The following is a 13,437-nucleotide window of genomic DNA, read 5'->3' on the forward strand; positions in this document are numbered from 1 at the left end:
AAGGGAACAAAGGGTATGTCTACATCTACAATTTTGCAGCGCTGGTTGTTACAGCTGTATTAGTACAGCTGTATAGGGCCAGCGCTGCAGAGTGGCCACACTTACAGCAACCAGCGCTGCAAGTGGTGTTAGATGTGGCCACACTGCAGCGCTGTTGGGCGGCTTCAAGGGGGGTTCGGGGAACGCGAGAGCAAACCGCGGGGAAGCAGGTCTCCTTCCCCGGTTTGCTCTCGCGTTCCCCGAACCCCCCTGCAAACCGCGGGGAAGGAGACCTGCTTGCACGGGGGTTCGGGGAACGCGAGAGCAAACCGCAGGGAAGGAGACCTGCTTCCCCGCGGTTTGCTCTCGCGTTCCCCGAACCCCCCTGCAAACCGCGGGGAAGGAGACCCGCTTGGGGGGGGATTCGGAGAACACCGGAGCAAACCGCGGGGAAGGAGACCTGCTTGATTACCAGAGAGGTATCCTCAGGTATGCTGGGATACCTGCTTATTCCACGGAGGTCAAGAAAAGCGCTGGTAAGTGTCTACACTTGATTACCAGCGCTGGATCACCAGCGCTGGATCCTCTACACCCGAGACAAAACGGGAGTACGGCCAGCGCTGCAAACAGGGAGTTGCAGCGCTGGTGATGCCCTGCAGATGTGTACACCTCCTAAGTTGCAGCGCTGTAACCCCCTCACCAGCGCTGCAACTTTGTGATGTAGACAAGCCCAAAGAAATCAGGTGTTAGTGCAGATGTTTAAAATGCAAGAGAGAGGGACAAAGGGGCCTGTATCATGAGTGAGGGAACCTTTTTGACTGCAGCCAGCCAGAGGTGAAGGACACTGTCACTGACTGCAGGGAACAGAGAGACTCTGTGATTTGGAAGAGATGCCAGACTTAGAGGACTAATGATGAGGGGAACCCTGGAAGGAAACTGACTCAAATCCTGAAAAACACTCAAGAGGAAACTGAGGCAAGGAATGGGAAATAGGTGTTTGTTTTGCTTAGATCTGTATATCTTGTGACAGGGTCAGGCCAGATGGCTACAGGAGAGTGTTAGAAGGCAGATATATTAGTCCTGGATTAAGTAGATCCCTTTTCCCTAGGTAAGGTAACAGGGGCATTTCAGGAACAAGCAGCAACTTGCTGGAACCAATAAAGGCAGGCAGGCTAATTAGGACACCTGGAGCCAACTGAGAAGAAACTGCTAGAATCAGTTAGAATAGGCTGGCTCATCAGGGCACCTGAGTTTAAAAGGACCTCACTTCAGTTTGTAGCATGCATGTGAGGAGCTAGGAGCAAGAAGCACTAGGAGCTGAGAGTGGGAAGGCGTATTGCTGGAGGATTGAAGAGTACAAGCATTATCAGACACCAGGAGGAAGGTTCTGTGGTGAGGATAAGGAAGGTGTTTGGAGGAGGCCATGGGGAAGTAGCCCAGGGAGTTGTAGCTGTCACGCAGCTGTTCCAGGAGGCACTCTAGACAGCTGCAGTCCACAGGGCCCTGGGCTGGGACCTGGAGTCAGGGCCGGCTCCAGGCACCAGCGCAGCAAGCAATGGAGAGGGGCGGCACGTCTGGCTCTTTGGCGGCAGGTCCCTCAGTCCCTCTCGGAGGGAAGGATCTGCTGCTGAATTGCTGCTGAAAAATGAAACGGCGGCCGTAGAGCTGCTGCCGAAGTTCCGTCGATCGCGGCTTTTTTTTTTTTTTTCCCTGCCGCTTGGGGCAGCAAAAACGCTGGAGCTGGCCCTTCCCGGAGTAGAGGGTGGACCTGGGTTCCACCCCCAAACCTCCCAACTCCTGATCAAACACAGGAGAAATTGACCTGGACTGTCGGTTCTACCAGAGGGGAAGGTCTCTGGTCTGTTTCCTGACCCACATGATGAATCTCTGAGGCGAACAAATCCACCAATAAGTGCAGGACCCACCAAGATAGAGGAGGAACTTTGTCACAATCTCTTATGCTGTTTGAATTAATAGCTATTATTTTAGAAACTCTGTGCAAGGTCTGTGCCTATATACTTGAACTACCATGTATCCCTGAAGGGGTAAACTATAAATCAGAGTGCCCACAAGGAGGGATCTCTGGGAGTGGCTGTTTTTAAGCTACTAGGGTGCCTTCAGGGGGTCTAGTCTGGTCCTGAGGGCCTACATAGCTGAGCTATGTGATTCCACTTCCAGAAGGATTATCAAAGAGTCTACGGCCAGGAAGTGTGCCAGAGAGGCTGAAGTGAGAGACAGTGGCTGGAGCTTACCCAGTGAAAAAGGGGAGCTTAAAATAACACTGGTCCAGCAAGTTGGGCCCCAAACCCAACAGTTTTGTAAATGTTCTGCAGGTGGAGCTTGAGTGTGACACCTTATACCCAGATTTTTTTTAAAATGTAAAGGAATAAAAAAACAAGCAGTGGCTTAATCAGAGCAAGTGTAAGTTAAGCACTAACAGCATCAAACTCTAAAGGGGGGGAAAAAATCAAATCATTGATAGATTGGAAAAATAAAACCAAGAGCCTCAGCTCTTAATATTTCCAAGACTAAGGGCAGGTCTACACTTAAAATGCTGCATCGGTGCAGCTGCGCCTCTGTAGCACTTAAGTGAAGATGCTCTTATGGCTATCGACATAGCGCTGCCTACAGGGGTTAAGGCTGGTATAACTGTGTCGCTCAGGGATGTGGATTCTTCACACTCAACAATGTAATTATACCAACATAGGTCTATAGTGTAGACCAGACTTAAGACAACAGTCCGACATACAATCAAAACCACAAATGTGTATATTAAACCCCAGAGCCCCGAGGCCCAATTGAGATTGCAAGCTCTTCCTCAGGGAAGCGTTTACAAACAGATGGAAAACCAGCACAGATTTTCACATTGCGCTACTGGATTTACAGAATCCAGTCTTTGTGGAAACACAATACTGTAATGATAAGGGATGACTCCTTTTCAATATTTCCAAGCGTAACTACTAAGGCAGATGAAATCAACTGACTGCAGTGCTTTGCCAGCAATATTTTATAAAAGATATATTGCATTCTTCTCTTATTACTGGGGACAACAGTATTTATAGCATGGAATCTGCTTTACAAACACACACCAAAAGTAGAGAAACAACGTCACAAATGTAAAAAGGCTTCATATTTTAATTGTAAAGTGTACCACACCAAAAATGGAAATATGCATTATTATCATTGTGGTGCCATGTAGGAAAATAAGGACCGGCCTCAAGAAGTTTCTGACCTTGTCAATTAAACACAATGCAAACAGCTAAGGATCAGCTGTGGGTGGGAAGAGGTCAGCATAAGGAGGAGCAAAGGGATGGCATCTGGCATACAGGAAAGTGGAAGCTCTATGAAATACAGCCTGGTCTACACTTACAAGGTAACTCAACATGGCTATGCTGGCGAGCTGCAAAATAAAGTCAAGAGGGTTGAAGTGGTGAAAGTGAGAAAGGGATACACATGATTACATAATTCTATATAAAATTCAACATTCCTCTAGTAGGGCTCACTCTGCACACTAATAATTTTTCAGAAAAAGACTGCATAGGAATAACTAAGCATTTGTTCTGTTAGGAAAGCAAACATTCTTCATAATAAAGAGTGTCTGTCAGAGGCCCTGAAGGAAGAAGGGCCTAACCCCCAGTGTAGACACAGCTATGCTGACAGAAGAGTGCTTCCATTGATGTAGCTACCGTCATTTGGGAAGATGGAGTTTGGATGGACAAATTCCTTCTGTTAGTGTAAGCTGCATCTACACTACAGGGTTATACTGGGGTAGCTACAGCTACACAGCTGTGTTGGTATAGTCTTTGTAGTGTGGTCATACATGGACTGAAACATGAAAAAAAGGCATAAGTCAATATGGGAAGAAGGAGACAAAGGAAGCTTGAAGAAGAAAGGACTGAGCAGTGTGTCTGAAAGAGGTGCAGATGGGAATCAGAGCAGAGATGAAGGCAGGAGTGGAGAAGCACAGCACTGAAAGTGGAGTACAGGGAGTCTGACTGGGTAACGTGTAGAAGCCAGTGAAGGGATTCAAGGGAGTGTTATCTCAAGAGAGAGGAAGATTTTAGTTGCAGGATTCTGGAGAGAGTGGAGAGGAGAGATGCCTGGAGGTAGAAGTTACATTAATCAGGGTAAAAGATAACTGGTCAGATTTTTAACACAGTGTCATTGACAGAGAGGAAGGGATAGATTTTAGAGATAGGGAGGAAGAAGAAATTGGGTTTGCCAAAAACCTGGATATAAAGGAGAGGAGTCAAAACTGACACCAAATTAGAGGTGGCGTGACATGGATGGCGTGAAGTTGTCAATAGTGGCAAGGAGGAGAGAGGGAAGCTCAGTTTCTGACACGAGGAGTTTGAGATAGTGGTGGGATATCCAAAAGGAAAGAGCAGTTGGTTGGAGAGACAGTCGCACATGTAGGACTGCATAGCAAGTTATAGGAAAGGTCGCTGGCTGAGCCAGCCTTGACATTTGTGAGGCACAGCTGAAAAACAATAACTTGTACTTCCACTACATGTCAATGACCACTGTCTACCTTTATGCCCAGGACCAGCTAAGGATGTGAGAGAGGGCATAGCAAGCTGGTTCTTTGGGATACATTTTATGGGGAGCGAGAGCGAGAGCGAGAGCGAGAGCGAGAGAGAGAGAGAGTGTGTGTGTGTGTGTGTGTGTGTGTGTGTGTGTGTGTGTGTGTGTGTGTGTGTGTGTGTGTGTGTGTGTGTGTGTGTGTGTGTGTGTGTGTGTTCCTTCTGCAGATGATTATTCCTTTCAAGCCTACCAGCTGATTTATGCTTTCAAGGCTGTGTTCCCCTCCAGCAAAGGAAAGCATATATATTTCTAATTCCCTCAAATCAGCAGGGGGGGGGGGCTTGTGGCTGCAGGCTCTGCAGTCACAAATAGCCATATCTGGCCATCAGATCTGAGGGACTGGATAGGATTGAAGTCAGGCTTTGTGATTCATTGGCTTGAATAGCTGAAACCATGGGAGCAAAGCATAGATACAAAATAAATGATCTGTATCAGTCTTGGTTTTGAAGTGGACAAGATAAATCAATTTATTTATTTATTATTATTTATTAATCACAGGACAATCCTGATTTAGTTCTTGTTTTAGTAGCTCCAAGAGTGGACTGTTTTCTAAACATGGTGTTTAAGGTACAAGAGAATGCACACAATTATATATCCATTCTTCTTGCTCTTTCAAAGGCATCACATGCTGACAAACCTGCATTTAAAAAGAGGGAAAATATAATGAACTATCGTTAGTTACCATTCTTTCCTTAATTCCTACCCAACTGAACATTTACTACTTAAAACGCCATCAAGATAACATTAATAATTTCATTTCTTGTATGTATTGAAAAAGTTAGCTGATGCAAAATTGAAGTTGTGTAATAATAGGTATTATTACTGCATTTAACTACATTATAGGTAAAATCTTGCAAGGGGCCCTAAGCCTACAATTCTCATTGGTTCCAGTGGAAAATGAAGCTAATAAAACACCTTGCAGCATGGAGCCTCCTATATCTGATCAAAGATATCAACAGAGGTGTTAGAATAACCCCGATCCTGCACTCCCATGGAGTTGCATCAATCTAAATGGGGCTCCAAGCGGGTGCAACAGTCCATCTGCACATGCCAGGATCAGGGCCAGAAGTTCGATAATGATGGAATACAGAGTAATATTGTTTGAATGATCTGCCTTTGAAAGAGAGACACTGTACTTTTAGCACTTTATAGAGTAGGTTTTTTAAACTTGTATACCCATTTATTTCAACTTTTACTAAAAATAGTACAACTTCTGGAATGGGAGTCAGCCAATCAAATTGCCAATTGGCTAAGCACTGTCTATAAATTAAGGTTTTTTTTAAAGTCTGCCTGTTGGAAATTATTTAGTACATAACGTACATTATATACATGTATTTTTGTGTGTGACTGGTTAAAGTACACACTAAGTCTGTGCTTCATGCTCATGGAATGCATCAGATGAAGAGAAACTTAAATTTGGCCCAAAATTAAAATGATTAAGAGCTGCTTTTTTAAAAAAAACCTAAGATGATAATGCCAATGAAAACAAATAAACATGCCACTGCAGGTGTTAGAAGTAAATTGATTTTGCACAAAAGTGAAACTGCCTAGTTACAGTAAATTGGATTTTTAAGTTTTTAATTTTTAATAATCTAATGTGTCACTAATATAAACAACATGATATGCAGCGTATGGATGTTAGGTTAACTGTCTCTCTTTAATAATCGTATAATGAACATGCATCTCTCTACTGCAACAACACACATAATAAAACATGATTTAATTTATACTAATCATTTAAGAAGTATAGTCATTATTATTGATGGTTCATACAGGCAAAACATCTCCTGCTTTAAAAATAGTTGTGTTAGGTTTGCATTAGCATTTACAAGATTTATTAATTGGTGACCAATCTGCTATGACAACTCTCTTTTATTGACATTAGGGGCTTGCTTTTTAAATAGGAGTGAATGCTGAAAGGTATTCATAATTAGTATGTTCAATTATAGTGAAAGGGCAAGCGAATTAGACATTTGCATGCAAAAACTGGCTTGTTGTACATTTATCTGGCCATCTGCACAAGGAAATACCTGCACATGCAAGGTGCACAATTTTGAAAATCAGGCCCTCCATCTTAACTATATTTCTCATGCAGATGGACATTTCTCCTTTTGCTTCATATCTACATACTCAATACAGAAAGTTTTGCAAAAACAAACTCTAAAGGTGCCACATATGATATTTTTACTAAGATTTTAAATTAGGGAAATAATAACATTACCATCATGGATTTTGGTGCCACTTCAACAGCAAAAATATTGAGTCCCCTGTTATTTACACAGTTCTTACTCTGCTCATTGTTGACATGAATAATCACTTTGTTTTCAGACTGTAAGTGGAAAAATGTTAGAGGTCTCATTAGTCTTCATGATTAAATGGCTGCTTTTTATAAAACAACTTAAAGATGCTGGTTATTTCATCTGAAATTGCTATTATAATGGGATGGAAAGTTTTAAATATGTAGGGTAAAATTTTAAAATGCACCTAAGTAACCTGAGATGGGACTTAAGTCCTTTTTCAAAAGCACCTGTGTCACTTAGGACCTCAAGTCTGATTAAAAGTCAATGCGACTTTAGCTCCTATGTGACACAATTGCTTTTGAAGATTTTACCCACAGTGCTAGATTTTCTGCTAGTGTAAACTGGCACAGGCCCTAACTTCCTTGAAGCTCTGCCAAATCACACCAGCAGAGAATTTGGTGCACAATGTACTTGTTTGGCATGCATGATGAGTAAACAATGTTATGCTTTGGGGCCAGGCCTATATCCAAGATATTGGACGTACTACTGGAGATCTCTAGCTCAAGCAGTAGGGGACTGATTTGGGAGCTGATGGAGCAAGATTCAACTCAAAGAGAGAGAGAGAGTGTGTGTGTGTGTGTGAGAGAGAATTTGTGTGTGTGTTTGTGTGTGTCTGTGAGCAAGAGACACACATAGATCTGTGGTAATTATGTTCATTATGTGCAGATCATGGATTCATTACAAACAATCTCTTCCAAAATACAACTTGCCTACCTATGAAATAATTCTTAAATATTCAACAAAATTAATGTAAATAAAATAGTTTAAATAATGAGGTAAATCCTGCCCTTTGATGTGTGTGTCCATGGCACCCACTGAAGCTGTGCACACACTTCTGAGAATGAAATACGACCCAATAATAAAACAGGAGACAGTCCAACTGGTTTTTAAGAAATGAATGGTATGGCCCAACCACAGCACAGAACCTCAAGCAGCTCTGTGGTGCCTCTAGCTCCAAAGACAGGAATGTTTGCAAACTCTGGGAGAGCAGGCCCCTCCTTCTGGGTAGATGGGTAATGGCTAAGTGACCGTCCAACTCCACAGACGGTGACTTACACCCCAAATGCCACCTCTGACAGTCAAAGCACCGTGTCAGGGACACAGTGACTTTTGAACACCTGAGCAACAGTGGGGTTGGATCTCCCTGAACAGGCCATGCTGCTCCCAACTTCCAGTGAATGACTCTTGAATGGAGTTATCAGTCAACTGGGCTGAAGATCCCTCCCCACTCCTCTCAGAGAATAGGGAGAGGTAACTCATCCAACCCTCTCTCCTGCCCTCCTCTGTAACCTCTACATCCCAGTGGGGAGTAGAAATGGTCAAAATCTACATAGGAAAGCTTACAGATAAGAAGAAACTTTAAGCTTTTCTATGGATAGCAATCAAACTACAAAGCCCCTATGGGCTGGGCCTAATTATCAACTGGCCCAGTGCAGAGCTGGTATATTCAACATGCTACTTATTGCTGTATAAAATAGCCCAGACTGGCCCCATAGAGCTGATCTAACATGTTACGTGCTCTCAGAAAAACAATCAAAGCAACTATTTCAAACTGGAAAACAAGACTTAAATTAAAGACATGCTAGTATGTATTGTCATTCACTCATGTTTAGATCAATTTGGATTTCACATGGGCATTTAAAAATGCTAGAGATTTTTAGAAGAATGCTAACAATTGCTACTCCTTATTGTGAAAGGGAATAGAAATATGATTGTATCAGAGAGCAGCCTCCTCCTTCTACTTAACAGCTACCTATGACTCTATAAAGATAAGATTGGCAGAAGTGCTGTCTGTGATGCTCACAGTACAAAAGGTTTATGTAGATTAGAATGCAAATATAATTATGTTTGAAATATCCCGAGGCTGAAAAAAACAAACACCACTCTGTGTTTATCTTTTCATTATTATTATTATGTCCTGATCTTTTCTTTGGGAGGGGTCTACATTTCTACGTGGGAAGCAAGATGAAGATGGTTCATAGAGAAAGTATTCTGTACTGTGTGTGAATAACAAGTGGGCATGGAAACAGGTGCAGAGATTGTTTAGTACATTTTCATTTCAAATTACATGACCTGATAAAAGAGTTGATTTTAGGGTATATATGGGCAGACAAGAGCCAGGGCTCCACCTACTCTCTACGCCCCTTGGGGCTCTGTGCAGGGACAGGAAATCTGCTGAGCTCTTACACAGACTACAGAAACATGGGTGGCAAGTTTGTAGAAATTTTGGTGGTGTCCAGAACCTGCCCCCCAACTCCGCCCCCACCTGCCTAAGGCTCTGGGAAGGGGCTGGGGCTGGGGTACAGGTCCTGGGCTGGGGATCAGGGTGCAGGAGGAGTGCAGGGTGCAGGCTTTGGGATGGAGTTTGGGTGCTGAGTGCAGGCTCTGGGTTGGGGCAGGGGGTGGGTGTGCAGGAGGCGGTGAGGGGTGCAGGCTTTGGGATAGAGTTTGAGTGCAGGCTCTGGGCTGCAGGTGGGGGCATAGGAAGAGGTGAGGGGTGCAGGTTCTGGGAGGGAGTTTGGGAGTGGGAAGGGGTGTGTGGGAAGGGGGAGGGAGTGCATGTTCTGGAAGGGAGTTTGGGGATAGGAGGGAGTGCAGGGATGAGGGCTGTGGGGATGAGGATGAGGGATTCATGATGCAGGAGGGGGCTCAGGGCTGGGGCAGAGGATTAGGGTGCCGGGGAATGAGGGTTGGGGCTGAGGATGAGGGGTTCATGATGCAGGAGGGGGCTCAGGGCTAGGGCAGAGGGTTGGGGAGTGAGGTGAGGACTGTGGGGCTGAGGATGAGGGGTTCATGATGCGGGGGGGCTCAGAGCTGGGGCATAGGATTAGGGTGTGGGGGGATGAGGGTTTGGGCTGCAGATGAGGGGTTCATGATGCAGGGGGGCTCAGGGCTGGGGCAGAGGATTAGAGTGCAGGGGGATGAGGGCTCTGGCTGGGGGTGAGGGGTTTGGGGCGTTGGAGAGTCTCAGGGGTAGGGCAGAAGAGCAGGGTAAGGGCAGCCTGCCTTGCCATTAGGGGATGGCAGGCACTAGGACCCCGGGGCAGCAGACAGCAGTTCTGCCAGCAGCCGCTCCGCCTAGGAATGTGCTACACTGGCAGCACAAGCAGGCACAGCAGAGGTGTCGCGCTGCTTTCTTTCAGGCAGGGACGCGGCGGGGGGGGGGGGGACACGCAGGGGGAAGGGTGGCAGGCGGAGGCCGGGACCCACTCCAGGCAGGGACACAGTGGGATGAGGGGGAGGCCCGCGGGGTGGGGGCCCGATCCAGGCAGGGTCGGGGGAGAGACCTAGCACCAAATATTGCTGGAGCAGGGCCCCCAGAATACTCCTGGTGCCTGAGCACCATAAACGTATATAACCTGTCGCCTATGCACAGCAGGATGGGAGATAGGCCTTTTACTCCACCTATAGCTGCTGGGAAGGGCCAGACAGAATCCATCCCTTACTTACTAGCATATTCTCTTCTAATTAACTTTAGAAATAATAAAACATTATTTCCATTATACTTGCAATCAGTGCCTGCATTTATAATTTGAAAGGTTAGTAGTACACTCTGTGGAGACTGAGAATGGTGATATGCATAAAATTGCCCATTTATCTTTTGCAGTCTTTTGTAATAAAAAAAATAAAACTACTAAGATTTTCATGAAAGTTCAACCAACTGGTCCAGTGCAGAGAAGCTTGTGGAACCAAAAATCTCCACTGATGTAAGTGACAGTTCCATTAACCAGCAGAGAATTTGGCCCTTGGTATTTAAGAGCTTCTCTGAAAAATCCCCAAGCTGCATCTAATTTATCTACCTCTGAAGGATGAAGTGCTGAGAAAGTCCTGCCAGGATTTGAACCTGCGGTTCCAGGGAATCTAGATATTTCAAACTTACTATTAGATCATCAAGTCATTCCCTCCCGGTGAGTGTTCCCTTCTAAAAAAATCTGACTACCCACATAGGCCCTAATTTTATTCTAGCTTCTGACTACACTATTTCCTTATTCAGAAATCCTAAGGTAAGTGAAACTGAGTGTGAACAGACTTGGCATTAGGCCCTAAGCAAAAGGGTTTGAAATTTCTGCTTCCATCTCACTGAACACTTTTGCCTGTATTTACATGTATGAGCTTGGATTAAGAATTAAGTAAATCTTTTGCACAACAATAGAGAAAGAAGCCAAATCCTTCAGCATGATGCTCAAAAACCTGAACAGACCCGGACAAGACTCAAAATAAATGGTAGAAACTGGTGGACTCCTAAGCACCTCAGGGTGCAGGAGGCAGTGACGGATTAGCCACTGGGCCAAAGGGGCCTGTGCCCAGGGCCCTGGCCAGTTGGGGTGCCCCATGCCCCGACTCATGCTGCTCGCCTGGCACTCCTACCAGGGAATAGGGAAAGGCCCACCCCTGCACCCTGGCCCCATTTCCCGGTTGGAGTGCCAGGCAGGCGGGGGAAGCTCCTGCGCCCCAATCCTGTTCCCAGGCAGGACCACCGGGCAGGCGGATCAAGGCAAGCCTGCTCCCTGGCAGGACCACTGGGGGGTGGTGGTGCAGAGGGGACTGCAGGCGAAAGGGGTGGGAACGGGCCCCCACTTACTCTGGCCCAGAGCCCCACCAAACCCATAATCCGACTCTGGCAGGAGGATACAGAAAGAAGATACCTTTAAAGCTAACAGTTTAATGCTTCATCCATAATTAGCCGCTAAAACCAAAATCTGTGCATATCACTGTTCACTTTTAGTATACATTTTTTCTAAATGCAAAATTTTTAGAAACTGATCCTTTTCCACGAACAGTTTTGCTTTGAACTAATCAGCATTTTCTAGTGACAAAAACTCTTTATTGAAAAATTCCTGATCAGTTCTAACCATGAAGACATAATGTTGCTAATCTTTTACACTACGAAAGTGCAATGCCTTTGTAAATACAGATAGGAATTCAGCTGATAATACAGTATGCAAATACCCTACATCTTCTTAGTAAATGAATGTTTTCATTAGGCCTGATCCAATGTCCATTTGAGTAGATGGACAAACTCCCATTGTTTTCAATGGACTTTGGATCAATCCCTTAAAGAGGGGGCTTTTTTTATTAAGTAGGTACAGAATCTATATATCAGAAATTGTTACTATAGAAAGCTTAATGACAAGGGAATAACAACAATGATGAACATTAGTTTGAAAATTATTTTGTGTAATGTGCATAAGAGAAATATCACACAATACCTTATTTTCAATAACAGAAGTGATCCGTGTATCACTTTTGTAGGTATAGACAATTATACTTTCACCACTATCCAGTACTTTGGCATCTCCTTTGTTAACAACAGACTTGCAAATTGCCCTGTTAAGTTGCCTGCTGCCTGCCTCCAGATAAACAGCTTTAATTCTGGGTTTGCATTTTTCAGCACAGATGTCAATGACAAAGGGGCATGCCTATTATAGAAGAAAAATACAGTAATGATATACAGTATATTGTTTAGTTCTTATGCCTAATTTATTCCTCGGATTTTTATTCCCAACTCTGTTTTCACAGTTGCTCTGATGCAGAATTATCCAAATATAGGTGCACCATTGGGTATAAAAAAATAGACAGACTTAGAAAACTCTGGATCTCCTGTTCTTTGTAACCTTTTTTGGTAATTCAGAAATTAGACTAAATCAACACAGCAAACAGCCCTCATTGATAGTGCAAGCCTTGATGCAGTCAAATATACTGTACCATTCATCTTCTCAGATTACAAAATGTATCAGGCACCGAAGATGAAGTACTAGGGTATTTGAGCACCAGAGAGAACCCTTTCCTCCTTAGTATTTTGGCAAACTCTTACCATTCAAATGAGTGGTTTTTGCATGCAGATTTAAAATTGAAATTTTGTGATAGGAAACACTCTTTGCGATTCCATTTTGTTGTTTAGGATTAGTATGTGTGCCAACAAGGCGATGAGATTTTGCATTACTTTTAGTAGGCTCAGTAAGAGTACATCTGCTTTTAAAATGACCATCAGAATCTGCTATCTGTTAGCACCAACACATTTTTTACTTCCATTTTTACTTTATACAGTAGAACCTCAGAGTTACGAACACCTCAGGAACTGTTTGTAACTGTGAAATGTTTGTAACTTTGAACAAAATGTTATGGTTGTTCTTTCAAAAGTTTACAGCTGCACATTGACTTAATATAGCTTTGAAACTTTGCTAGGCAGAAGAAAAATGCTGCTTTCCCTTTATTTTTTTTAATAGCTTACATTTAACACAGTACTGTACTTTGCGTTTGGTTTGGGGTTTTTTGGTCTCTGCTGCTGCCTGTTTGTGTTCTTCCGGTTCCAGAAGAGGTGTGAGGTTGACTCGTCAGTTTGTAACTCTGGTGTTTGTAACTCTGAGGTTCTACTGTAGTTGCTATTAAAAGTGGTGCTGAAAGGGTAATCCAGGAACTGAGGGGTTAAATTATATGTGCTATTGAAGCAAACGATTCAAGCACACGATATATAGTTTGTTTGTAGTTATCCTTTGGGAAACAAAGCTTCTAACCCAAAAAGCACAGTTGTACAAGGCAGAGAACCCTTCTTTGTTAGAGAACAGCTCTCTCT

General features: G+C 44.0%; 2 protein-coding genes across 3 annotated transcripts in view; both read right to left on the bottom strand.

Moving 5' to 3' along the window:
• Positions 1–708, bottom strand: part of LOC127055264 (uncharacterized) — a 268,873-nt gene extending 268,165 nt beyond the window's left edge. The window contains exon 1 of the mRNA XM_050962064.1: positions 572–708. The gene's annotated coding sequence lies outside the window, so the exon portion shown is untranslated. The remainder of the gene's footprint in view (positions 1–571) is intronic.
• A 3,895-nt stretch (positions 709–4,603) lies between these two features.
• Positions 4,604–13,437, bottom strand: part of EFCAB7 (EF-hand calcium binding domain 7) — a 44,023-nt gene continuing 35,189 nt past the window's right edge. The window contains exons 11-13 of one of the 2 annotated variants that reach the window (XM_050962005.1): positions 12,074–12,283; positions 6,785–6,892; positions 4,604–5,200 (exon numbers count right to left, since the gene is read on the bottom strand). In XM_050962005.1, coding sequence (XP_050817962.1) covers positions 5,126–5,200; positions 6,785–6,892; positions 12,074–12,283 — 393 coding nt within the window. In that variant the 3' untranslated portion in view covers positions 4,604–5,125. The remainder of the gene's footprint in view (positions 5,201–6,784; positions 6,893–12,073; positions 12,284–13,437) is intronic. The other variant, XM_050962006.1, reaches the window with a different exon arrangement.

Source organism: Gopherus flavomarginatus, chromosome 7, assembly GCF_025201925.1.
Source record: "Gopherus flavomarginatus isolate rGopFla2 chromosome 7, rGopFla2.mat.asm, whole genome shotgun sequence".
In the NCBI taxonomy this organism is placed as follows: domain Eukaryota; kingdom Metazoa; phylum Chordata; order Testudines; family Testudinidae; genus Gopherus; species Gopherus flavomarginatus.